Source organism: Lagopus muta, chromosome 14 (assembly GCF_023343835.1).
Source record: "Lagopus muta isolate bLagMut1 chromosome 14, bLagMut1 primary, whole genome shotgun sequence".
Taxonomy (NCBI): Eukaryota; Metazoa; Chordata; class Aves; order Galliformes; family Phasianidae; genus Lagopus; species Lagopus muta.
In genome coordinates this window covers 2,206,698-2,233,981 of record NC_064446.1, presented here as the reverse complement: position 1 = coordinate 2,233,981, position 27,284 = coordinate 2,206,698, and the positions used below count along the sequence as shown (strand labels likewise).

At 45.1% G+C, this 27,284-nt stretch overlaps 1 protein-coding gene across 12 annotated transcripts; it reads left to right on the top strand.

Moving 5' to 3' along the window:
* Nucleotides 1-180: 180 nt before the first annotated feature.
* MATR3 (matrin 3) lies at nucleotides 181-27,284 on the top strand. Of its 12 annotated transcripts, none has more exons than XM_048960314.1 (15): nucleotides 1,838-1,891; nucleotides 9,522-10,600; nucleotides 15,300-15,361; nucleotides 16,004-16,045; nucleotides 16,349-16,452; nucleotides 17,448-17,500; nucleotides 17,959-18,084; nucleotides 18,612-18,737; nucleotides 18,946-19,116; nucleotides 20,298-20,429; nucleotides 21,136-21,179; nucleotides 21,629-22,019; nucleotides 23,566-23,959; nucleotides 24,551-24,672; nucleotides 26,182-27,284. In XM_048960314.1, exons 2-15 carry the CDS (start codon nucleotides 9,710-9,712, stop codon nucleotides 26,230-26,232), a joined length of 2,709 nt encoding a protein of 902 aa, XP_048816271.1. In that variant the 5' UTR covers nucleotides 1,838-1,891; nucleotides 9,522-9,709; the 3' UTR covers nucleotides 26,233-27,284. The 12 variants fall into 12 exon arrangements, with proteins under 12 accessions (XP_048816275.1, XP_048816271.1, XP_048816276.1 ...); XM_048960313.1 differs by having other exon boundaries at nucleotides 1,863-1,962; XM_048960315.1 differs by lacking the exon at nucleotides 1,838-1,891 and adding an exon at nucleotides 2,101-2,122.

The window sequence follows — 27,284 nt, the reverse complement described above, 5'->3', positions numbered from 1 at the left end:
GTGCGCGGGCGGTGTTATGCCGCTGGCAGAGCAGCGCGCTGCCGCGCAGCCCCGGCGCGCCGTGCCGTTCTGGCCCCGGGGCGCCGGGGGTCGGCAGCCTCCGCGTGCCGAGAGTGGGGAGCTCCGGCGGGTGGAGCTGCTCCTAGATGGCGTGCGGACAGCCTCGGCTCGGCTCTCTGTGGGGCGCCTCGTTTAATGCTGCGTCTTTGGAATGAAAACGGAGGCCGGGGGGATGAAGCGGTAAGGAAGGGCTGGGTACGACTCGTGTTAACTCTTCTGTGTGTGCTTAAATTGCAGGCACGTGGATTTGCGCGTTCCTGCGGGCAGTCCGAAGGCACAAAAGAAGCTGTCGGTGCTGCTCTGACGGTCCCACGTGGAAGGGTTTGTGTGGAGGAAGCTCAGAAGCCACGCTGCTCCCAGAGGAGCGATGGTTTCAGGATCCGGCCTTAGCAGATGGAAGTAGCGAAGGGCGCTGCGTGAGGTATAATGAGAATTTCACAGTCGGTTGGTGGTTAAGCCACGCTCACTGCTAGTTCAAAATCGTATGGTTTTCTTTGGCCTATTAAACTTACTTAAATGTGATCACTGTTGTTTCTGTTGTGTGGTACGGCTGTTGGATATGGAAGGATCTGTGGTGTTGAAGGCAGTCGAGAGGGACAGGGAAGTAACGCAGCACCCCGTCCCTGCCGTGTGTGCACGCTTCCCTCCATTGCTTCTGCAGGGAGATCTGTGCCATGGCTTGCCTCCTGTCCTCCTGCACTTTTGCAGGTCCGGAGGAAGATGCTGCTTAATTCAAAAGTGGGTAACTGAGGAGGGGGGGTATCGTTCCCACCATAGTGCCTGACCCATCTCAATCAGCGTGGTGAGCAGAGCCCCGTCTTCTGTGCACTGTGATACTGCAGGATGAGCAGCTTTTCAGGGCAAAGTTTTCCAAGTTATTCCATGGTTTTGAGTCACATTACGTTACAATTAACATACAGATGCCGCCGTAGCTGATGTGCATCTGTGTACAAATAAAATGAGAGGCAGTGATGTGAGCCTGCCCCTTTCCCAAACGCCTGATGCTGTTTCCTTGGGCACACAGTGCTGAGTGCTGAGCTGTGGGGCACACAGGCTGGCTGCTGCCCTCAGGAGGGACAGGGGCTCGTGTTCTCATGGCCAAGGCTTTTAACCTGCCGAGAAAGAGACGTTCTGGGTCGGAGATCTCTCCTGCTGAATTTCTGGAACTTGGCAGGAAATAGGAATATCTGCTCTCAGCCACAGGAAAGCATGGGCGATGTGGACAATAAACACGTGCCAGCTGGCTTCTTTCCTTGAAAAAAGTCTGATAGCTTCACCTCTGGGCTGCGCTGAGGCTTTGAGGGCCAGCTGCGCTCTGACACAAGAAGCAGTAGGAGGGGCAGAGATGGTTCATCGGTGTGACCCCAAAGCTCACCTGCTGCTGGCAGCAGTGCTTGGGGTGCCCTGCAGAGCTCTGCTCAGCACAGGGGATGGAGATTAAAACCCGTGGGGCGGAAATGGGGTCAGGAGCAGTCAGGCCCGGGGTGCTCCCAGGAAACCGCCTTTCTCCGGGAGCTGTGGGCTCCCACAGCGCAGCTTCCCGGCCGATGGAGACGTGGATTACACGGCCACGAAACGAGGCTGGAAACGCTCCGACTGCCGAAGGACTTTAAATGATAAATGTTCCCGTCGTTTCGGCGCTGATGCCGGCGGAGGGCAGGAGCGAGCGGCGCGCTTCCCCGCTGTGGCGCGAGGTGGCGCTGTGGGCCGTGCCGAGGGAGGCCGCGCCGCCGGTTCGTGGTGCTTTTTTTTTTTTTTTTTTCCCTTTGCCAGAACATTCTAACGCGCCCAGCGGGGCCCGGAGCCCGTGCTGACAGACGCCTCCGCGCAGGTAACGGCTCCGTCCCGCCGGGCGCCCGGCCTAGGAGCGGAGGGACTATGGGCGGCCGCGGCCCGGGGCAGGTAACGGCGGCGCGCGGGGCCGAGGGAGGCGGAGGGCGGGCGCGAACCCGCAGCCCCGCGGCCGGGGGGCGGAGAGGCGCGCGGCCAAGCCCCGCCCAGGCGGCAGCGCGCGGCCATGAGGCGAGGACCGGCGGAGCGGCGGCGCTCTCGCGAGAGCTCGGTGAGCGGCCTCCGCCTCTCGCGAGACCCGGGCCGGCGGCGCCTCCCTCAGCCCGGCCACATCCCCACAGGCGGAGCGGGGCGGCCGGCGAGCGGAGAGGAGCGGCGGGGCGGCCGCCGGGCACGTGAGCGGGGGGCGGCGGGCAGCGGGCACGTGAGCGGGGGCGGCGGGCGGGCGTCGCTCTCGCGGGCGCGGCGGGACGCGCAGCCGCTTCTCTCCGTTCCTCCTCCCGTCCCTCCCCCGCCGCCGGCGCGACGGCGAACGGGAGGCACCGCCGCGGCCCGCAGGTAGGAGCGGTGCCGCCGCGTGCCGGGCCGCGGCCGCCGCTCTGAGGGAGTGGAAGGGAGAGGAGGGGAGGGGGGAAGGAGAGAGCGGGAGGGACCGTTAGAAGCCGCGGCGGGGGAGGGGAGCGGGCCCGGCGCGAGGCCGCTCCGTGAGGCGCTGCGCGCATGCGCGTCCTCCGCCCCTCGGGATCGCCCGCAGCGCCCCCGCCCGGCGGCAGCGCCAGGCCGAACAAAGCCTCGGAGCGCCGCCTCCCGCCGGCACGGCGCTGCCGGCCTGCTGCGCGAGCGCCCGGGCGTCCCGTGCCCCAGCGGCCGGTTCATCCGGTGCTAGTTAACGCGTGAGGCCGCAGGAGGCTGACGGAGGAAGCGCTCTTTCTATTCAGTTTCACTTTCGTGTAATTGGCGCTGCGGTTCCGAGCCGCGCTCAGCACGCGCTGTGTGCGCGCAGCGTGTTTGAAATAAAACGTCGGAAGCGGCTGTGAGCCTTGACTGCCGCACTGCTCCGACGGAGCCTTTGTGCTATGGAGTGGAAGCTGAAAAATCCATCTGAAGTCTGTGGCCGTTTTCCTTTCGGTCCCTTTGGGAAGATCATCCGGTGCTGTTCTCAGCCACCCACCAGGGCTCTTCCTTCCATCCATTTCTTCGGGGCTGTGGGTGGGTGGGTGGGTGCTCTGCTTCCCCACCCCCGACTGGGCAGAGAGCTGCTCCTGTCGGAATGTCCTGTGTGCTCCCCGCAGCTCTGTGCCTTGCGAGCACGGCGGCAGCCTTTTGTGTTGCTGAGAGGGCTGCTCGATCCCTGTGAACCTCGGAGCACAATGTGTTAGAAGTCGTAATGTATCCAAGCACCTTCTCTTCAGAATGTAGCAAACCATATGTTAACGTTTTTAGTGTGTTATTCTGAATCTAATGAACTTTTGTCTTGGAATTGTATTTGGAGATGCGGGAAGTGATTCATGAGTGAATGATATGGAATAACGGGATGTGAGCGAGGATGCTGGTAACTGGAACTGACCCTGGAGGTGTACGAGGAACGTTTAGGCATTGTGTTGAGGGACGTGGTTTACTGAGAACTGTTGGTGACAGGTGGATGGCTGCACTGCATGATCCTGTAGGTCTTTTCCAACCCTGGTGATTCTGTGATTCTCACTGAGCCCTGTGCAGATGTGTGCTCAGTGTCCCTGCCCTTTGTCCTGTGCTGGGCAAGGAGATGAACTCAGAGCGCAAATATGTTCTCTTCTTTTTCAGAGGAAAGATCTCTTGTGGTTCTTATGTTGGTTGCAGTGCTGGGAGCCTGTTTTGAAAAGCTCTCTGAAGTTACTGTGTTCTGAAAACTTCAGTCCCCGGTGCTTGTGTGCCCATAAAAATGCTCATGAATTCAGAGAGAATTGAGCAAGTATTGCACGCAGCCCTTCTGTGCCACACGCACACTGAGCTGAACGCTGAGGCAGCCCTAAGGTAGCTGTGGTAAGCAGAGCTGCAGGGAAACGGTTTTATTTCAGCCTCTTAATTTATGAACATATTGGTGCAGCCTCTTTGCTGCTTGCGTTTTTTCTCAGCGCTCTCAGTCAGCAAGTCTTAATACCAAATCCCCCGCTGTGTTTCTCAGCTAACATGCCTTGCAGGGCTCTCTGTGCTGTGTTGTGCAGCCAGAACTCAAACAGGAGGGTTTTCCTTTGGGCACGCCTGCAGCTAGAATGCATCTCTGGCATCGGGAGCAGGGTTCTGCTTGGGAAAGAATGCACTTTTATGCCAGTTCTTGAAACGCCTGCAGGCAGACTTGCACTTGTTGATTTGTCAGAAGGCTTTTTAATTGCTTAACAGAACAAAATACAGAAGTTAAAAATTAAAAAAAAAAAAAAAAAAGAAGACAATTAGACCTCTGTTAGAATGCTGCTCTTGTTCTCTGGTTTGATCTGCCTGCTTTGAACAAGTGGTGACGCTATGGGCCTTGCCTGTGAGAGTATTTATCTGCAAAACTGCTGAGAACGAGTAGGAGCTGCCTCCTTTGACAGGAGCACGGGCATGTAGTCATTGACACCGGAGCGTGCAGCCTGGGCTCACAGATGGTTCTGTTCTGCAGGGCTCCGCTGCTGGCACAGCACTTGGTGGGGCAGTGCTGCAAGCTGTGTGTGTGCGGTGCTGCTGCTGCCCACAGCCACAGATTGCCGCAGGACTGGGCAGGAGCGCGTGGGAGCTGGAGAGGTACCGGCCTGTTTGTGGAGCACTCAGTGCCCGTGGTGGCTTTTATTCTGTGTATTCTTGGCCACTCGTATTTCCGTTTCTTAAAATACGCTTTTTCCTTTCTTTACTCTTCCTGTGGTGTTCCAGGGGTGTTTGTTTGCTCCTGTTGTTTGTGTAAGGGAGTAAGTGCACTCTGCAGCTTTACACAGAAAGGGATGCTTGAGGTGATGAAATTATGTAGTGAGCAGAAATAGGAGCTCAGCATCTTATTGTTACAGTGCTCTGTTGTGCACTCAAGCGGTAGAAACCGGGTCAGTTCTTTAGGATGTCTTAACTGCTGAAATAGTTAATTTCCCTCTTACAAACAAGGCTTTTCATGTGTAATTTCTCTGTTCTGAAGCAGTCTTCTGTTAGTAAATGCAGATCTCACCTGCTCCTCTGATCAACTCACTGAGATGAAGCTGAACGTAACCCTAAGAATCGGGGCTGTTTCAGTTGTTCCACAAGGCCGGTAAGGCTGCCCAGCGCTGTGCATGCTGCCTTGCAGCTCGTGCTGCTGAACTCTTTTGAGGTCGTAACCTTTGAAGATCACTCCAGCATAAAACGCTGTTTCCTTGCCTGCAGTACTGTGGATGCTGTTACCTGAGATGGGTGATCATCTCTGTGTTCTGCTGGGCATTTTGATCTTCCTCCTTTACCTTTGGAAGAACGGCGGCCTTTTATTGTCCAAGCTGAAATGATTGCTGTCGGTTGGGATCAGTGCTCTGGTGGTTCAGCAGCAGAAAACATCTGCATCCAATTTCCGTGCAGGTCCTTGTGTTCACTGCTGCTGTTTCACAGAGCAAAGTGGGGAGCTGTCGGTCTGAATCTGTAACTTGCAGAGCTCCTGTAGAAAACCTTTGTGCTGTGATGTGTTGTGAATGGTTTGCTGAGAAACCTATGGCTTCTCCCCTGGTAGAGTAAGTTGTTGCAAAACAAATGGCTGCACTGTGAGTAACACCTCAAGGAGAGGAAAAATCTGCACCTCTTGGTCTGAAAAGTGAGGATTTCAGAGGGGAAGCTTTATTTCAGACTTTCATTTCAAAGCTGCACGCTCTTCAAAAGTCTTATTGCTGCAAACTGAGGATGTATTTTTCAGCTTCTGAATTACTTCATGACTTCATTGTAGGTGGATTTACTCAAAGCACATTGAATTTAATCAAACGTTGTGGTTTTTTTTTAAGTGAAAGTGAAACTGAATAGAAAGTGAACATCATTTCTCATTTTTGAGACTTTTCTATCAATAGTGGAAGAAAAATGGGTAAAAGATGTGTTGTAAGAAATTAAGGAATTCAGGATCAATGTGTACACGCATAGTAAAGGAACGGGGTGGTGAAAGGAATAGGAAGCTGAAACACTTCCACAGGAGGTGGTCATTTAACCTGGGGACCAAACTTTGTGAGAAACAAAACTGATTGATGTGGAACCAGAGCTCAGTCAGTTCTATTGGGGTAATCAGTTCTCCATGAAAAACAGAGTCATTCCATAGTTGGAGAAACCAGCCTTACGGCCTTACCTGGGCCTTCGTTTGGCAGCTGTGTATCTGTAGGATTCAAATCCCTTGCTTTTGTTGTCTGCCTTTGCAGAAAGCTCTTGTGTAACTTTCAGATACAGTTTGATCATTGTCCACATTTGTCTGGAAATCTGTTAACGCTTTGGCTTTAAACTTATTTCAGGACAGCTTCATATGGTGTATTTTCAAATCTCGCTATGTCCAAATTTCTGACCACAGATCTTAAAAATGTATATCTGAAAGCCTGTCTGTTCCTGTTGTAGCTGCAATTACATGAAGAGCAATTAGTGCAGTACTTCCAGCTGAGCTAAATCGTACCTGGATCTTTAGACGGCTTTGTTCAGCCGCACTCATCTTGTTGCTGGGACTCAGTTGATGGCACCCTTGCTTGAAAGCCAGCCGACCTCGGCTGCTGAGAGCTTCTCTGCTGGATGCTGCTGTGAGGTCCTTCCTAAGCAGTCGGTGCACAAACCTGACCACGTGGGAGTTAAAGTTCTTCAGTCTGATTTTTAGCCTTCTCCCCCTCCTTCGTTTGTTGTCTGCTTCCGAACGGAAAGAATGGGGCTGGTTGTGAGTAGAGCACAACAGCTGTATTGAGATGAGTGATGTGACGGAGCAGCGAATTGTGTCGCAAATGTTCAGCTCTGGGTAAATCACTCAGATGAAGTTTCCCTAACTCCAGCACTCGGATCGCTGCCACCAGCTGCTAAGGGCAGAGCGTGCCACCAGCACACAGCGTCCTCGTGCTCTCCTTTCTGCTTTTCCCTAAGATTGCCTCTGTTTCTTTGTCTCATTGTCCTCCTCATTTTCCTGTTTTTGCTTTTCTCCTGCTTGCTTCTTCGTTCTGCGGGGCTTTGCAGCAGCATGGTAAGGTTGTGCAGCTCTGTGTGGTCGAAGCCCTGCTAATCAGGCTCTGCAGCCCTGTTCTGTGCTAGGCTGGGCTGTTAGGTTTTGTTCTCTGATAATCTCTGCAAAGCAGTGGACAATGAGCTGCCAATTGAAAATTGTGACGAGAGGATTAGCGAGCATCTGTTTGAAGAGAAAGGGTTATTTTGGAAAGCAGAGAACTTTCCTGATAGAGCAAAATCCTGACTTGTGGAGTCCTTTACCAGCAGGACACACCGTGCCTGGCCACAGGGCTCCTGCTGCCTCACTGTGACAGCCTGCTTTGCAAAGCTCTGCAACACCTGGCCTGATGAAGAGACTGTTAAGTTTGGTTTCACACCATTCTGTGAATGCACGAAAGAAAGAGAAGGAAGTTTTCCATAGAAATGGGGTAAGGACTGTGGGGCTGTTAGAAGAGTGCCAACTGTATGTAAGACAAAATATGGATGGATATAGATGGATATGACTGTTTTCTCTCGTTTGAATGACTCTTGGTTCTTACAGCAGCCCTGAGATGCTGTTTGTTAGTCCTCAGGATGTTCAGCCTGTCCTGGATGCCTGCTCAGCATTTGCCTCTGCCCTCCCCTGTTCTGTTTCACTGTTTCCCCCTGCAGCTCTCTGGAGTGCTTTTGTGTCTTCTGCCTCAGATACTTCAAAGGTTCCTTTCATCCTGTGTTTCTCAATCTCAGTCTCAACCAAATACTGCACAATTAAACTTGCTAGGAGCTAACTCCACATTATGTGGGTTTTAAACCCACAGGTGAACCCAAAAGTTTAAACAACAAAATCTACAGGAAATTGTATAAAGCAGATATTTTCAGGGGTGGAATTCCGGCTGGGTTTTGGGTGCTGTTTCTCTTGCAGTATTCATTATTTTTCTCCCTGGAAGTGCAGTTTGGTAACAGTGCTGCTTTTGTACGTAATATGAGAAGGAAATGGGAGGTGCTTTACAGAGTAATGAGAACAAAGTGGAAGAGCTTTATGCAGTGCTGGAGCAGGGCTCTGAATGGAGCAGGCAGCTGGGCAGGAGGCACACGCATAACCGTGACCTTTTTTCTTGTTTCCAGTACAAGAGAAATTGCCTTCTGCACAGCTGGACTCTTCAAGGAAAAAAATCCTTGCTTTTGTTTTACCCTTCCCATTCCTCCCTAAACGTGGCTGCTCTCAGGAGCTGGTTTTGTTTGGAGCTGTGCGATTTCTGCCTGTTTCTTCTTGAAGCCAAAGGGAAATGAGGAGCAGCGCCAAAGCAAAACATGGCTGCAGAGGTTTGGAAGGACGTGACTGCATTGGGGGTGCAAGAGCAGCGTGTCCCTCGTGGAATGGCTTCATGTGTGTCAAATCGCTTTATGTTTTGTGTCCGTATCCCAAGGCTGAAGGACTGTGGGAGAGAAGTGTCGCAGCTTATTCCTGCTGTGCATTAAAAAGAAATCCCGGAATACAGGCACTAGTCTGTAAAGCATACTGTTACAAACGTAGGTTAAATGGGGTTAAATTGGGCATTTAAGCACCAGGTTGGGATGTGTGTGAGGACACTGGGGGATGAACATCTCTCCTGAGTGCTGGCTTAGGATCTTTAACTGCCACGTGTGGTCATGGTCCCAGAAGTGCCAGGAGCGAAGCAGCAGCAATAGGAGCCTCAGCTGCCAGCCCCACAGGGCCGCGTGGGGCCCAGTGCCATCTGCTGACTCCCAGGTCTTTCTGCAGGTTTCCCTTGGGCTCCCAGCCCACAACTAAGCCTGACCTTGCTTAGCTTGAGGTCTGAAGGTACGGGCTGATGTCACAGCTGCAATATAACAGTAAAGATTCGCTTCCTGTGTGCTGCTATCTGTATAACTGCAATTTGAGCAAGAGGTCTTATTTACTTCCTGACAAAATTGAAACTTGTTTTTCTCGTTCACATCTATCTTCACATCGGTAATTTGATTTTTAACTGCATAAAGATTGGAATACTGTGGTTGGTCTTGTTTACCAGATCTTACAGCAGAAACTTGTTACCCAAACTTCAATTGCTTTTAACTTCCTTTCGTCCTGTTCTGTGGTGGTATAGGTTTCATTTTCAAGTGTGTGTTATATGCCAAAGTCATCTCTGATTCTGGGCACTGAAGGTTTTTTTATGGTCTTCTCACAGAGTGTAGTGCAGCACTGCAGGCTAGAAACAGAGCCATAAAACGGAGATCAGGGCTTACATGCCAGTAAGCTTTAGATGCTTTCAGACATCCCAAACTTCTGAAATTCACTTGTCTTCGGTATGAAAGTAGTCTGTTTATTTTTTTGTTTGTTTGTTTTGTAGAAGAGTGGTAGTATGTACAGGAAATACTGCTGTATTTTTGTCTGAAACAATATTTGTAGGTTCTGGGTACATCTTGTATCTGTTTTATTATATGATGAAAGCCTTATAAGATTGAGATCTTTAATGTTTTAGATCAACATGATGCATAAGTTTAAAACTGCATCTGTTTAAAGGGATTTATGACTAAAACTGCTTGTTTTTCTACAGAATTGTCTGGTGTTTCTCAGCTTGAAGAAGATCTGCAGTCATTATTGATCCTCTTTCTTGGCGTTGCCGCTTTCGAAGTGAAGTTTGCCTAGCTTTGTAGTGCGAGCTTTCTTTTCAGCCATCTTAAACCCAACCAAACAAACAAACAAAGATTTTGATCCGTAAAGTAGACAATCGATAGCTCTACAATGTCCAAGTCATTCCAGCAGTCATCTCTGAGTAGGGATTCCCAAGGTCATGGGCGTGAGCTCTCTGCAGGAATAGGCCTTCTTGCTGCTGCTACCCAGTCTTTAAATATGCCAGCATCTCTTGGAAGGATGAACCAGGGTACTGCACGCCTTGCTAGCTTAATGAATCTTGGAATGAGTTCTTCATTGAACCAACAAGGATCTCATAGTGCACTGTCTTCTGGTAGTACCTCTTCCCATAATTTGCAGTCTATATTTAACATTGGAAGTAGAGGTCCGCTCCCTTTGTCTTCTCAGCACCGTGGAGATGCAGACCAGGCCACTAACATTTTGGCCAGCTTTGGTCTGTCTGCTAGAGACTTAGATGAACTGAGTCGCTATCCCGAGGACAAGATCACTCCTGAAAACTTGCCTCAGATCCTTCTACAACTTAAAAGGAGGAGAGCTGAAGAAGGTTATGGTAGAGATGGCAGATCATCCACACGGGAACCACCGTACAGAGTACCTAGGGATGATTGGGAAGAAAAAAGGCATTTTAGAAGAGATAGCTTTGATGATCGTGGTCCTAGTCTCAACCCGGTAGTTGACTATGACCATGGAAGTCGTTCTCAAGAATCTGGTTATTATGACAGAATGGATTATGAAGATGACAGATTGAGAGATGGAGAAAGGTGTAGGGATGAATCTTTCTATGGTGAGACTTCGCATAACTATCATAAATTTGACAGTGAGTATGACAGAATGGGTCGTGGCCCCGGTCCCGAGAGATCTCTCTTTGAGAAAAAGAGAGGTGCTCCTCCAAATAGCAATATTGAAGACTTCCATGGATTCTTACCGAAGGGTTATCCCCATCTGTGCTCTATATGTGATATGCCAGTTCATTCTAATAAGGTGAGTTATGCACCAGATACTTCTATTTTCCTTTACGTTGTAGTACCTGTTCTGTTTTTACCTATTTCTTTAATTATTTCTATAGCCTGGTTGCTTTTGAAATGATCTGAAAGTTGGTTTGAGAGTGAGAAAGGCACTTGGTTTATTTACAAGTAATTGTTAACAACCGTTGTAAACCAGGGCTTTACATTAATGTATTTTGTTTGCCCAGATTGCTTAACTTCCAGTCAAACAGCTATCATCTACTGGGATGTCTTGTTTATATTTTACATCTACATGTTCTCTTAACCACAGACATCTGGCATTTAAGCACTTTTTTGGTGGGTTTTTTGTTGGTTTGGGTTTTTTTTGCAGTGTATCTACTGTGCCCTTCAGGAAGCTAGTTTCAGCTCTCCTCCACATCTGTCTTGATTGCCGATTTATATGTAGTTAAGATGCACTCTTGCACAGTTCTGCTTTTTCCCTGTCCAAAGGGAAAGAGTTAATGTAGAGCCCTGGAACCTGTTTGCAAAAGTTTAAAAATGAATAAGTAAAAATGAATCACGTTTTAGATGAGCTCATTCTTGCCTTTTTAATTTCACTTTAACACTCTATCTCATACTATGGCTGAAATTTGTCGTCATTTTTCTCCTTTTTCACAACTTTCTTAGACACTTCAAACTCACTTTTTATTGTCCCATGTTGCATCTATCCCTGTAGACTCTCCGAGCAATCAGCCTGCTGCTGCAGTGTCTGCTCTGTGTTCCTAGTAGCGTTCTTTACTTGGCTGGCAGGTAGAGTTGGGTCTTCGGGTGCCTTCAGTCCCGCTGAGGCTTCCTCTCTGTTGTCCGCCAGCGGTTCAGCTCTGTGCAGCGGTAGCACCTTGCTCACAATGCCCCGGTTATTCAGACGGTGTTTTCAGAGCCTTCTCACTTTCAGCTTTTCCAATTTGACTCGTCTTGCTGATTTGCAGGGTGCTAGGCGATTTAATTGGCTAATTGGCAAACGCAGTGCCCCTCTTGTCACGAGCGGTGGCTCATTGGCCTTCAATTGGAAAGGCAGCACATGCCGTGGCTGTGAAATTGGTACCTGTGGAATTGCTGTTACTAACCGTTTCTTTACAGTTACCTCTCAAAGTGCCGCTTCGGTGCGCCCCATCTTGTTGAAACGTGAATTGTCCCCACCAGGAGCTGATGGACACACGTTAGAGCACGTGCTGTGCTGCTCCAGTTGATCTGACGCTTTACAAACTTGTTTTGCTTTAATGACTTTATATAAGTTAATCACAGCAGTCTGGGTTTCTCGTCTCCGTGCTTTCAAGACATTCATTTTTGTACAAGGTTTAACTGAACAACTGAACTGCCACACTCAGTTTTGTATAAAAGACTTCATTTGGTTAGATTGAGAACGTAAACTTCTGAGGCCCTTGGAGATGGCAGCCAGTACTCCTGTAAGTAGGGTTCTTTTTAGCCTTTATTCTTCATTTGCTTTGGTATGAAGGTCTGTTTAATTAAAGGCTATCCAACCTGAAGTATCTTTCCAAGCACAAGAGACACCAAATTCCTTTGACAGCATGACTTACGTGACTGACTCCTTCCACGACACACAAACCCATCTTTTTTAGTAACACGTTTGCCTTAAGCTGCTGAGAACACCACAAAATATTTGAGATTGGATCTTCTGTTTCTTATGACCCGAGTTCGGGTTTTGTTTCTGTTTCGGAAGTGACGTTACAGCAAGAATTGTTCTCTTTCTCTCCTTTTTTCCTCCACTTTGCATATCTAACAGTTACAGAGTTTCCTATTCTGTATCTCCCACAAAATTAAATCAAGTAGAACTTACCATTTGAAGTAATTTGATTTGAACCAGAATGTATGGAAAGCAGAAAGGGAATGCTTTTCTTAGCTAGGACAATATAAACTCATTATAATAATATCAAAACCTCACTTTCCCAACCCCAAATAAAAATACTATGGAATATAAAACAAGAAAAAGTATATGACAGCGCAGTGTATCTGTTTTAGCCCAAGGAGACAGGCAGCTACCCTTGGAGCCTGGCAGGCCAGTCCTCTTTTTGCTCTTTTAGTGGTGTTACCACCTGCTTCGTTAATTTGCTGCATACAGACTGTGGTCCAGCTTGTTTGGCTAATGAGGAACAAAGTTTAGCCCAGCTTTTCAGTCCATCTTGATCCCTCCGTCAAGGAATGGGGTGTTGAAGCTTAGTGACTGCTTTCCCTGCACGCAGAGAGCCTGGTGCAGGATGAGCAGAGGAGTTTGGAGGTTAAACGCTTGGAACTGATATATCTCAGAGGGAGAACACGGCTGTGTCCCCAATAAGGCAGTATCTAAAATTAGGCGCTTAAGTTTGGCCTGCTTTTCTAGAGAGCAGCGTGTCCTTTTGCATCAATTGAAGCCAAAATAATCTCCATTTTAATAAACTCGATCGAGAATTTCCTTAGCTGAACACAAACGCCCAGAATTAATTAGTGTCTGTAAATATCCAGGGCCCTGCAACCTCAGACAAGTGGTGCCTCAGCGCAGGTACAGGGAGGGAGCAAAGCAAAGAGTAGATGAAGAACTGCTTAATATGAACGGAATAACATGGATGAGCCGTTGTTGTTCTGCAAAGTTTCCCCAGGGGAAAAAAAAGCCCCGTTTATACATCAGATCTCTCCTCTGCTTATTTTTTTTTCTTTGCCAATTTAGAAAAGTGTTTGAAGTATGAGAATCAGATCCCCAAACTTTGGCCCTGGTTTGCAGATCACTTCAGTTTCAGTTTATAATAATCTCCAAGTACGTGTTAAGGCAGCTCCGAAGGTGCAGTGCTTGCAGTACTCTGTACTTGCAGAGTCAGCCATTGGGGCTTCACATTGAGGCTGAGTGCAGCTGAATTTAGGGGGCTGCTAGTGTTAGAAGGGCTGCTTTGTGTATCAGAGCACTAGAACTTGTTACTGGCTTTAAAACTGAAGAATATTTGCTTTAAAGTACCGAGATAGGGGTAGGTTTCACAGATAGGGGGTTTTGCTTGTAGGGCTTTGGGGCTTCTGTTTGCATCCTAAGGTTTCACAGATAGGGGGTTTGCTTGTAGGGCTTTGGGGCTTCTGTTTGCATCCTAATTGCAAGCGCATTTGGTAATTTATAGTTGCAGAGCCTACATCTTGTGTGGTTAACAAGAAGTGCTCATTTTCCACTTTGTTTTTAAAAATAAATTCATCCTGCTCCATGTTCTCTTCTGTGTGTCATGGAGTGTAACAGCACAGCGTGGCCTAATGCTGGTACTTAGGGAGATATGGGATGCAGTTTGTTCTCCTGGTGGGGAGCACAAGGTGGGCGCTCAGGGCGTGCAGACGGAAGCCCCGCTGCAGGGAGGATGGCTGTAGTGTGGAACTGAACAAAGCAGGGAAGGGCAGGGCTTGGGAAAGCCTCTAGCTAAAACAAAACATGTATAAAACAGTCGCCCAATGCAGCGTATGTGTTTGCATCCCAAAATACAGCCGATGAAAGCCCATCTGTTGTTAGACTGCCCCCCAGAAGATGTAATTACTCTCCCCTGTGGACGTGGAGCCGTCCTGTCCCATCCGCCTGCTGCTGGTTGCTGGCTTACTGCACAGCAGCAGAGTGGAAGTAACCCCAGGGTGTGACACAGCCAGCTGCAGCAGTGACACTTAAGTTCTGTCACTGCAGTAGGGCGCATGCTGGGGCTGGTGTGTGTGAGGCCACCGGGATCTGATGGTCAGGCTGAGTACCTCCCAGAGGAGTCCCTGTGCCCCTGCTTTGACATAAAAAACCAGGGAGGTGATCTCCTGTCGTAACAAGTATAAGATGCAGGGAAGTAGAAGGCCTCGTTCCTTTCTGTGTTAAGGCCAGAAGCAGAGATGCTGGAAAGCCCCAGCTAGTACAGAAATACCAGTGAGAGGAGAAGAGCTCAGGTAGCCTGGAGGGTACAGCTACTGCACTTGGCCAAGATGCTGGTTCTGCTCTAGTAGCTTCAGCAATTGCATGGTGTGTTACCCTTTGTGCTGCTGACCTCTCCCAACTCTTGCTCTGTACGTGATGGATATTTCCACTAAGAAGTTCACTGTGATACTGAGGTAATTTGATGTAGTTCTACTATTCCTCCTTTCTACCATCTTGATTAGATCCCGTTTTTCTCGACTATTCCCCTCAAATGCTCATAAATTGTTATATTTCACATGTGTAGTTGTAGTTTGTCCTAGCTATGCACTTTTGTTTCTTTTAGTCTTTCCTTTCTGAATTCCTTGCAGTTTCTTGGCTCTTTCTTGGCTTTGGAAACTTGAGTCTGTAGTCCACATTCATCTTTGATAATCCGAGGAACGAAGCAGAGAGTAGAGGAAATTCTAAAATTCTAAAAAATAAAAAACACCAAATTAAAATTAAAAAATTAAAAATCTCAGCAATTGTGCAGGTTGGAACGTCAGCAATACACGTGAGCTATAGCAGGTAGCCTGCAAGCTGCGCGTGTTGGAGGCAGGGTGAAGCCCAGCGGCATCTTTCATCAGACACCTTTGCACCCAAACTGGGGTTGAGAAGTAGGTCCAGTTTCAGTGTGTCTTCAGAACTCTAAAAAAGTATTTTGATATCTGTGCGTTCACCTGAGATGCTGAGTTTAGAAGAGAAGATGGTTTGCTACAGCAGTGTTACTGTGTTGGAAGTAGCTTGTGGTGTGTGGCCGGTAACTGAGTTATTTACTTTGCTGCAGGAGTGGAATCACCATATCAATGGAGCGACTCACGGCCGGCGCTGTCAGCTGCTGCTTGAAATGTATGAATTTGAAGTACAGTAAACATTCCTGTGGCATGAGAGCAGTATAAGTAACCAACTGTCAGCTTGCTGTGTGCTGCAGGGAATAAAGATACGCTGCTTTAAAAGTGCCTTTTTGGGACGCAGAAGGAGTGCTGGTTCTTAAATTCTGAGTCCTGCTGCTGCCCCAGATGCCCCCAAGGATGGGTCTGCATGTCCCTGGGCAGCCCTACCAACCCCAGCCCCTACCAACCCCAGCCCCTACCAACCCCAGCCCTCCCTCCCTCAAGGAGTGTCCTGCCCAGTCTGGGCCTCCCCTGATGCGCCTTGAGGCCATTTGTTTGCATCCTATTATTTGTGAATCTGCTGCAGCTTTATTTTCTACTAATCAGGCTTGTGCCAAGATGTTATTTATTTATTTATTGTAAAATGAGCTTATTCTATGCAAATTATAATGTAAATCAGCAGCCGTGTTACTTTGAAGGTAGGAATTTTCTCATAAAGACGAGCACTCCCTTTTGTAATTAGGTACTGCAGCTTATGTAATATGTAAAGTATTGCAGCCTATATGAAAATAGATACAAAAATTACCACGCAGTGAGAGGAGATTGGATTTTTCTTACCTTTATTCTTTTTTTTTTTTTTTCTGCTTTTTTTCTTAAGATATCCAGAATGGAACCCTGACAGTGATTCAGGACATGGAATGTAAGTAATGGATGGGGACAGTGGACGTGCCATTCTTCTGCTGGTTTAAGCAGTACAGCTCTAACCAAAGCTGTGTAGTTTGGGCTGCTATTTAATTTAAATGCTTTAAACTAATTTTGAAAATTATTACTCTCATTTGGAGCCTTTTTTTAACATCTAATATGAAGCAACCGACCTTCAAACTCCCCACTTGGAGCCAGTAGAAGCAGCTCAGGTTGACTTGTGCTTGGATACTCGTCGGGAATTGGCTGGAGGAAAAAAGGCTTCACAGTTTTTGTTCTCATTCTTTTTCCCTTTTCCTAGGGGTGATCCCTTTATGTTGCAGCAGTCCACAAATCCTGCACCAGGAATTCTGGGACCCCCACCGCCTCCATTCCACCTGGGAGGGCCTCCTGTTGGGCCAAGAGGTAATGCTGGCAGGCATCAGGCTGGAGGCCTTTTCTGAAAATCACCTCTCAGGAATTAATGGGCTTCAATCACTTGTGTTCCTGAAGCTTTTTATGACATGCAGATATTTTGGTAGCAGGCAGTGCATAGTCACAGCAGTAAGCACCAGCTTTTGCACGTGTTGTGCTTGGGGCTTTAGTTGCTTTTTTTGAACAAGACACAAAACCCTCTGCTTCTACCAGACTTGAGTTCTGCTCAGTGCTTCGGAACAACACAGCAGTGCTCTCTGAGGGGTGGAACTGAAATGCTTTTGCCTGTTTTCCTCACCATAAATACTTTGTTTCCACACTTCCACCTTTCTTCCCTCTCCTAACTACTGGACACCTTATCACGGGTTTCTTTTTTCAGCTGTTGGGTTGATTGACCAACGCATGCTTTGGGGTCACGCATGTTTTCCTGTGCAGCAATCTGTAACATCAGATTCTGTTTTGCTCCCTACGTGTTGGTGGACTCTTGTGAAACTGGGAGGAATTCAATGTCTTCAGTCTGTTCTCCCTAAACTAATTTGAAATGGATTTGAGAAATAGATTTGGGGGCCTCATCTTCCCAGAAGGGCAAGATAAGAATCAGGTTCTCACCTGAAGTCATTATTACTTACTTTATAAATAACTCGAGTGAGTAAAAAGCAAAACTAATTAATTTACCTAATCCTGGCTGATAAAAAATCTCTCAGGCATTTTAGAGGAGCCTTTGAACGATGAATATTTAAATGTCATTACAGTATTATTGTAACCTTTCCAATGCATCTCAGACTTGATTTTTGAAATATACAAGATTAACAGCCATTTTAGGCTTGGCAGTACTAATTCATCAATTAGTAATACTACTTAAGTGGCTTTTTAAAACTTGATGTAATACTGTTTTAGTGTTCTGAGTTCTGTCCAGAACTTGTAAAGAAGCTGCTAATAGCAGCCTTGTGAGTTGAACTAAGCTTGTTCTTTTTAATTTCTTGAAGGAGCTGGAAATGGAAACATGCAAGGACCCAGACACATGCAGAAGGGCAGAGTGGTTAGTATTAAATAAATGTAAAGTCTTTGAAGGATGTAAGTATTGTATGCTTTCTCTTTAATAAAATGCATTGGGTTTTGTATTTTTTTTTGTAACGAGTGGAGTGTCTTTAAAATAGTACGATACTAAGATTTATTGGTGTGGAAATATTGAAGCTTTGGAAAGAGATAGTTTCATTTTGCCAAGTATCCTACAAAATGTTTGTTTCAGGAGTGTATGCACTCTGCATGTTCTCTTATCAAGGAGCTAAGAGACAATCTCCTTTCTGCACAGCTGTCACAGCAGCATCTTCCTCGGACAATCCCTGGAGGTGCTGTCTGTTTTCTGCCTGTTAGTTTTGACTACTAAGACTTTGTAAAACAATAACGAATAAAAAAAGAACAGATCCTTGCAAAATGTAACTTTAAGGTTAGCTGGTACATGTGTTGTGTGTTGTGTGTGCACTTCATCCTCAATAGGAAACCAGCAGAGTTGTTCACATCATGGATTTCCAGAGAGGGAAGAACTTGAGATATCAATTGCTTCAGCTTGTTGAACCGTTTGGGATAATCACAAATCACCTGATTCTCAACAAAATCAACGAGGTGAGATTAGCCCTTCATTAGTGCTGTTGGAACTGCTGGGTTTCTGTGGTGTGCTTACTGGCTGACTTTAAAAATTGTGGTAAAAGGATGTGCTTGGCTTCTAAGCCAGGTAACAATGTCACCAAGCTGAGAGTGACAGGGGTGTTTCTTTTTACAGATACTGTAGTACTGCATTTCAACTTAAATATTGTCAAGAATCATTTTAGCTGGTTATTTCTAGCTTTCTTGAAAATACAGTTTGCAAATTCAATTTGTGTTTTAATATTCTTCGGAAAACTCAGTCATAGTTTATACATAGTGCAGGAAGCAACTGAATGTTCTGAATCCAAATCTAAAATGCTGTGTTCATGCACATGAAGTGTGTGAAATTCATGCCAAGTCCTATAGGCCAGTTAATGCCATAGCCAAAAGACAGTCTTTGGTTTTGAAGCAGACATTCTTATGAGAAAGGAAGGGAGAGTTGAGACCTTAAACAAAAACAGCAATTCCTTGTAAGTGTGGTGCTCAGTCTGCTTTGATGTTTTCAGGCATTTATTGAAATGTCAACCACTGAAGATGCTCAGGCTGCAGTGGAGTACTATTCAACAACACCTGCACTGGTGTTTGGTAAACCAGTCAGAGTCCACCTGTCACAGAAATACAAAAGGATAAAGGTAAAATGTTTCTGCTTATTTAAACACTATTTCAGTCTGAGGCAGTGATTGTTACCCGGCCACTGCTTTTAAACTGTTACTTTATGTACTTGACAGCTATATCAAATTAATCAAGGGGTATAATTTACTACTTGCTTTAAGTGGCACAGTGTTAAGTGTACTTCTTGCAGTATCTACTTTAAACAATTGATTCACTTTTTAATTTTAGAAACCTGAAAGTAAACCTGACCAAAAAACGGAGCCACCAAAACCAGAACTCGGTCGTGTGATTCACCTCAGCAATTTACCTCATTCAGGCTACTCTGATAACGCAGTGCTCAAACTGGCTGAACCGTATGGAAAGATTAAGAACTACATACTCATGAGGATGAAGAGTCAGGTAACTGACTGCAGGAGCTTAGCATGGGGGGATGGCAGCTGAGACACAACTGGGAAGAAATACAGGCTGCTTCTGTAGCACAGACATGGAAATTGTGTAGGTGGTTTGCTGCTTAGCTCACTGTGTGAGTCGCTGTAATGTGAGCTGCTTTAAAAAAAGGGAAAAGAGACACAGTAAAAACAGACATTAGCTATGAGGTATAATTTTGCATTGAGGCTTTTTGTTGTGTATATCTCAAGGCATTTTGAACTTTTTGTAAGACTGAAGAAACTACCTGTGAAACATTAATACCTGTCTTCTGCTGTGACACGTTTCTTTCCCTTCGTTCTTTAAGTAAACACTTCTGTGTTTCTCTCAAAAAGAAGATGGTGTATTGCACATGCATAGTAAAACACTTTGAATGCATGTGTATACATGACTGCCACTTGTACATGAGAATTTTAGATATTTAGCAGAGTTGAAAAAACTTTTAAACTTCCCTGGTTGTTTCTGTTACCTTCAGTTACAGAGGAAATGAGAGTATGTTTGTCAGAGATGAATTCTGGAATCCCACAATGTTCTGCAGTCAGAAATAAGTAGAATCTATTGTATGACCCCTAAGATGTCCTCCCTAACCGTACTGCACTGGAAAAACAAAAGGACCTTGCTCTGTTTGGTGTGGAAGCAGCTCTCTTCTGGCTGAGATGATGTGCTTTTAAAAGCTTGTTCAGCAAACCCAGTGTGTCATAGGCTTGTTTCATGGAGGAACACCTCACAAAGCAAGGCTGCTTTTTTCTCGGCCACTGTCTGTTGCTTTTGTGTTTCAGACTTCTCTTAAAAAAGTACAACTTCTTCAGTACCTCATAACTCCCAAACCCTTCAGCTCCAAGTAAATGAGAGAAGTGCTTTTTTTAGCTATTTGTATTTCACTTTAAGGTGTCATTTTTTTTCCAAATGACTTAAATACCTGATACTTAATTTGTAAACTTTGTAGAGGACAGATACTACTGAATTCAAAAGCAAGCTTACGTAGGACACTTCAGCATGTACTAAAATGTGTGGCTGGTTTGGAGGACCTGGGTAGAGCCAAGTCTCCTAGGTTGGTTTCAGCGTTTTGAAATGCTGTGTTGTAAGTTAAATAGCTTTGCCAGTGGAAGCACTGTGTATTTTGTAATTGGTGACGTGTGCTTTAATCCTTTCAGGCTTTCATTGAAATGGAGACCAGGGAAGATGCTTTAGCGATGGTTGAACACTGTGCCAACAAAGCTCTCTGGTTCCAAGGCAGATGTGTGAAAGTGGATCTATCTGAAAAATACAAGAAACTGGTGTTAAGGGTGAGTTGTATTTTTAGTTGCAAACTGTTTTCTGATTGTAAGTGGAGGTGTGAAGTGAGGTGGAAGGCACCTCGTTTCTTGAGAATTCAGCACAGCTTTGAAAATTCAGGATAGAGTTTTCTTTTTCTGGCTGCTTAAATGACACACAGCAGGAGTGTGGTGCTCTGAGGTGGAGGACAGGATGAAGGGTCTAGAAGTCTTGCTATTGCATATGATTGTGCACCAAAAATGACTGTTGTGACAAATTCAAACACTGAGCCAGTGCATCAACGTGTGCCTTATGAACATGGAGGATAAGTGGGATTTCCTGCTCAGTAACTCCTAAATAAGCACGGCGATGCGAGTCTGCAGCTTCCTGCTGCCTGCTCCTAACTGTAGTGAGAAGGTTGGACTGGCTGCCCTGTGGTGCTGCCTGCAACGTGCTGAATCAGCTCACAGACAAAAGATGCTGTACGTAACGTTCTCTAGCAGACTGCCCTGTCTTTGTGCTGAGTTAGGGAGTTTTGGTGAAGACAGGTGGGGTTTCTCGATGAACAATTCAGCATTCATCGATTGGTTGCTGTCTGGGCACTATAGAAGAGTACCTATGGATTAATGTAATTGGTAGTGCTTGACTACAGTAACTCAGACCAGATAGAACAGTGTTTCAACATTTCTATAAATTATACTTTGTTGTGACTTAAGACTTCTCTTCTTTTAATTTCAGATTCCAAACAAGGGAGTTGAACTTCTGAAAAAGGATAAAACTAGGTAACTGCCTGTTATTAAAACATGATGTTGTTTAAAAGGAAATATGAAAGTACCCTACCCAAAGCATAGGAATTAGAAGAAGTCTGGCAAGCTCTGAGATCATCATGTTGTTTGTGCAAAAAGATTAACTGTTTTTATTATGGTGCCTATCCTTTTCCTCTAATGAAAGAGACTTCACAGCCTCCCCAGGCTGCTCAGGAAATGTGCTGCAGTCCTTAATTATCCTTGCCTTCCTGCAGTTTAAACCCACGAGCAGTTGTCCTGTCTCGAAAGGACAGTTCCTCCTTGCAGCAGCCTCTTGCATGCTTGAATTCTGTTTCCCTCAAGCTTCCATCTTCTGATCTAAACAAACACAGTTCTGAAGCTTGTGCAGAAGAGCTAAGCCTGCTATTTTTTTAGTCACTTCTGGATGCTATTCAGATTCATAAGCAAGCGTTCTTTCTTTACAGAAAGAGAACATATTCTCCAGACAGCAAAGACTCTCCAAGTGATAAGAAGTCTAAAACTGATGCTACTCAGAAACCTGAAAGTGGCACTGTAGAAGATAAAGCAAAAGAGGAGAAGCAAGATGATGCTGCTGAGCCGTCGGGCGCTAAAAGCAGTGAGCAGGCAGACCAAGATGAGCCTAGTTTACTCCTTGAATCTGAAGATGAGCTCCTGGTGGATGAGGAGGAAGCAGCAGCCCTGCTGGAAAGTGGCAGCTCAGCAGGAGATGATGCAGATGTTGCCAATTTAACTGATGTGACTACAGAAGAGAAAAAGGAACCAGCTGATGATGTGACCGTAAAAACCGAGGGAAATGCTGTGGCCAATCCAGCAGCAAAGAAAAAGCTTAAAAAGGTAATCCTATTGCAGGCTACTTGAGTCTAGAAAACTCTTTAAGTGGAATAGTGCACCACAGTATTCTATCTCAAATCTTTTTCTGTGGGTCGTTAAAATGTGTGCATGTCACACCTGTTTGAAGAGAAATGGGTGTTAAAGCTTCTACGAAGAAAGAAGATCCCATTGGATGCAACTTGCAAATGAAATCAGTTACAGATCAGTGTTTCTGTTTTGACAGAAGCCAACTTGTGCATTTCCACCCGTATTATTTCCTGGGGTTTTTCTTAGCTATCTTTGCTCCTTTCGTCGCTAATGCTAAGCAGCCAGGGAAGCTGTTTAAGCTATTTATCCCTAACAAGCCTGTCTGCAGTTGCTCTTTTGAGCACTGAACAGAACAATGACATTTGGTTGGGGGGATCATAAGAGATTTGAGGCTGTTTTAGTCCTGAACAAAATTGTATGAGTGTCTGCTAACTATGCTGAGCTGCAAAGGCAGGCAGGTCTTTGGGTTAGCCAAGGCCATTTCCAATTGAGAAAGGGAAAAAAACACAAACTCTAGTTCTGAGGTCTTGGAAGCCATGTGCTTCTTGCTGTGAACTTAATTTATTTCACCAGATGACCACGTGCTCTCATGGTTGTTTCTCCTACCAGCTGCTTTTTTTCTTCTTTTTTTTTCAATCACACTTGGTTACATGGAGTGGGATGCAGAATGCTTGCAAAACTTCAGTAACATTATTGACTGGAATGTTTTCTTTTTCTTTTTGGTAGGAAGGGGTAGAAAAAGAGCACATTCCCTGCTTTTAAATGAATTCAGTGTGCTTGTTATCAGCCTGGGGAATCCAGTCAGGAAGGCAGCTGCGCAGTCTTGTTAACGTTGCCATTTCTTGTCGTGTGGCTCCGTGTCAGATTAAAGCACCTCAAAACCCAAACTACTGTCCTTGAACTTCCTAGAGCACAGATACAAAGCTAATGCTGCCTCTCTCACTGTTATGACTGTCATGACTGCTGTTAATTATGTGCAGTACTGCTGTCTCCCTGTCAGTTTCGCTGTCTGATGGTGAAGCTGGTTTTTAAGAGACCTCCACACGCTTTTTGTTTCAGTGGAGAAGCTCCAGGCTTTCCACTGGTTGAAAGAGGGCTCTTAGTTTTTCTTTTAATGAACTTTCATACTATTGTACCTATTTCTGGTAAGATTCTGCCTTTCACGTAGGCTTGAATTTGAGGATCTTGTGGGATTGTTTCAAGTAAAAACTGCATTCCAAAATGACATTCATTTAATTGAAAAAAACTTCACATTAGAGGGATTTTCAAAAGAACAGATTAAAAAAAAAAAGAAATTGTCAAGATGGAGGTCAGATATTGATGTGATAAAACAGTGGACACGATGCTAAGATGTTCATTCCAAATTGAATGCTTGATTGTGGAAGCAGTGCAATTCTCCTTTTAAAAGAGCCTGTTACACTTCTGCATGTCTGAGTAACGTTTTGAACAAGGGAACTTGTTCAGGTGGTTTGAGGGAAGCCGATAAGAATAAGGTGACTTAAGGAACACGTTTTCTCAACAGCGATACGTGGGTGGCTTTCCACGGAGCATGGAAGGCTTTGTCACTCTAGATGAGGTTGGTGATGAAGAAGATTCAGATCATCAGAAGCTTCGGAAGTCGGGTTTGGCAGTAAAATCTGCTGGCAAAAATGATGATAGTTTGGCAGAAATCAAAGTAGACAAGATTGAGGAGCCGGAACAAGAAAGTGAAACGTTAGAAAATGGTACCAAGACTGAAGAAAATGTGAAGGCTGAAGCTGTTGAAGCTTCCGACCCCACAGCAGCGCAAGATCCTGAGAAAAATGCCCACGAAAATACAGACACCCAGGAAGAACAGGAAACAAAGAATGTCCAAGAGAAAGCTCTTATTCCAGATGAATTTAGGATTGGGCCCTACCAGCCAAATGTTCCTGTTGGTAAGGCTGTTTCCATTTCTTTTCCAGTCTGTCTCTGTGCACTGCAGTAGCATTTCTCATTTCATTTGGCTTTTATTTCTGGCAGTGTGTTGCCTCTGAGCCTTTCATTTTAGGGCTCTCCATTCTTCTCTTCTTCACTCCTCCCCTACCTCTAGTATTCTTTTTTTTCCCCCCCTCATTTTCATTCAGTTTTCCATAACACTTTCCTTAGGCAGAAATTAAATTGGAAGAGCTATGTTTTAGCAACACTGATTCAATTAATAGCACAAATCACAGTAGTGATATTAGCCTAGATTCATACTGACTGCTCAAAAGGCACAGATTGGTCTCAGAACGCTGTTAGTTCTTTTGAAGGAATCAATAAAACCCTTAAACTGAAAGGTTGATTTAAAAAAAAAAAAGTCTGCACATATTTAGCTATTACTGTAGGCCCCTGGCTTGTCTAAACTAAACCAAAGACTTCTAAGGACAAAGCAGCTTTTAATGTAAAGTGGGTTATGGTTTTAAGATTTAGCTTGAAATGACATATGACATTAAAGAAATGATGTAGAGTAGTTCTCTTAGTTTATTTTGTGGTGTTTACTTCTCTAGGTGTGAATTATGTGGTACCCAAAACAGGGTTTTATTGCAAATTGTGTTCCCTGTTCTACACAAATGAAGATGTTGCAAAAAAGACCCATTGCAGCAGCCTTCCTCATTATCAAAAGTTGAAGGTAAGGCAAAAACTTGTTCATTTTAAGTGGCGTGATTCTTTCCTTGGGGAATAGATCTGAATGAGGCTGGACTGAAGAGGAGGAAAAAAAAAGCTTCCAGGCAGTTGAAATTGGCTTATTCTATAACTTCTAACTCAAGCTAGACTTCTCCAAAACATCATCTTTTGAAAAAAGTACCCAGGATACACAATGTGCAAGATGGGCTCCAGCATTTTTTTGCAAACTTGGATTGAAGAGGGCATTCGGATTGGAGCAGAGGCCAGGCTTAGAGTTAGTGGCACCAAGTAAATACTGGTGGCTCAGATCTTCTCCAGTTGGCCTTTGAGTCTGGTCAGCAGACCTTAAGCTAAATTTAAATATTTTTGTTGAAAATCCATATTTGCAACTTCTGATTTTGTGAGCATGTTTGACAGTTCCTAATTGGATGAGGTATCACATGATTGCATGGCATGAATGGTAATGCTGCTGCTGTATTTTGTATTGTGAGCTGCTTCTAAATTCCACTTCCCAGAAAGGGGAGTTCTAAACAAGGCTCTAATAATGCAGTGTTCACATCATTGGATTTCATATCGGTTGATTATTGAGCTGAAATCAAAGCCCGTGGGTTCTGTAGAAAGGGAGATGGTGGTATCTCAGACCTGGAAACGTCTGCTTTCTCCTGTGCAATGTGAGGCAATCCAGGAACAAATGCAGGGCTATGCACTTAGGAGGCAGGTGCACAAACAAATGGCTCAAAGCAAGTAACTTTATTGAGGAGTAGATGAGAAAACCAATTACCATGCAGAATCCAGTAGTAAGAAAAACCCACCTCATCCATCACCCATAGCTTTTTTTTCTTTTTTTTTTTTCCTTTTTTCTCCCATTTGAGGTACCTGATCTGGGGACATTGAAGGCTTGATGTAAATGGGGAAGTGGGGCAAATGATGCGGAGACCTGTTAGCAACTTATTAGCTTTGATGCTTAAATGAATCCTGATTTCCTTTTTCCGTGGCACAAATAGAAAGTGAGCTGCTCTTGAGTGCCTTGTAATTTTGGGGAGGGAGGAGGGAAAAGCAGCTTTTTATTTACAATGGCAAAGCACGTTGCTGGCTGGGAGTCAAAGCGATGCCAAATTGCTCAAATTTCTGACATAACCCTTCTCTAGAGAGGGGAGAGAACAAATGTCCAGCAGGTAAGTGGCACAGCTGCAGCCATGGATCCATGGCAGTGGGCAGGGCGCTCCCTTCGCTTGCTGGCCTGTTAGGAGGCCAAGTGAGCGCTTGCACGGCTGCCGTTCAGTGCCTGCTGTTGGTGAGCTGTGTGCTCAGGGATGTGATGATAACCCAGTGCTTGAGAGGAGCTCTGCTCCATTTCTTCTTGTGAAGAAGTGCCAGTGATGTTTGTTCTTACCTTTGAAGGCAACGTTCATAGGTTTTTACAGGGTGAAAACGGGGTTAATCTTTATGGGCTGAATGTTGTGACTGTGAGAAAACTGAGTATATCCAAAACGTGGTCGATTTCTTTTAACAGAAAATTCTGGATAAAATGGCAGAAGACTACAGGCAAAAGAAAGAAGCGTAAAAAGAAGGATGGATGTAAGGAAAACAGTGGCTTTGTTCTTAATGTTAATCTTTTTTTAAAAGCAGTACAAGTAGTAGATGGAAATACTGTATTCTTTTTTTTGTTTTAGTGAGATACAGTAGATGTTATAGGTCTGTTCATGTGTTCAGTGTTGTAGCAAAAAGCATAAGCAGTTAAGTTAATGAAAAAAATTTGTTCTTAATGTGGGAATGGCAACAAGTTTTCGTTTTGACACTGAGCTGTTAAAGAAAAAATCTTGCATCCTTGTGGAAAGCTCATCTACGGCAAGAAAATTTCCTTGAAGTGAAATTTACTGCTTTCAAGCTTGGAAAATTCGTCTATCCATTCTCAATAAAAAATGAAAAGTAACACTGCATTTTTATTTCATCTAGAACATTCCGTATTTCAGTCTGAGCCTAGCAGATACTTAATTTGGAGTGTAAGGCTGTCATTGCATTTCACTTTTGAAAAGTCTTTAAATGTAAGTTGCATTTTTAAATGTTGAATTGCAGTTTCTTTTAATGTCATTGTTGTTACATAGCAAATAGGAAAATTAGTGATTAGCCAGCTTTACAACTTTGTGATTTTTTTTCCTAAGCTCTTGATAGACTTTCCTACTCAGCTATACCTTGTATTTTTAGTGACAAGTAAATGCCCATTCTCTTCTGACCAGTATTATTTCCTCAAGCTCTTCCTGCTCTCACTTGAACCTTGCAGCTGTCGTACACCTCTGCTATATTCAAAAGCAGCATTTGAGTCCTGAAATGTAAAAAAAGAAAAAAGAAAAAAAATCAAAAAAAGCAGTATCTTTATATCCTTCACATGTAATTTTTCATACCTGCATTTTAAAACTGTTTCTGTTGATCTAGTTTTGTCAAGAATCTTTTAGAACTGTGCTCTTAATGTACCTGCACATGTGATATGTGAACAGGAATTTGCATGTGTAACCTGTGTTTATCCGTAGTTTTTGTTATTTACTGCTTATTTGTGAATTCAGGTTACTAAAGTGATTTACCAATAAACAAAGCTAGGCAACAGTAACTTGTACAGAT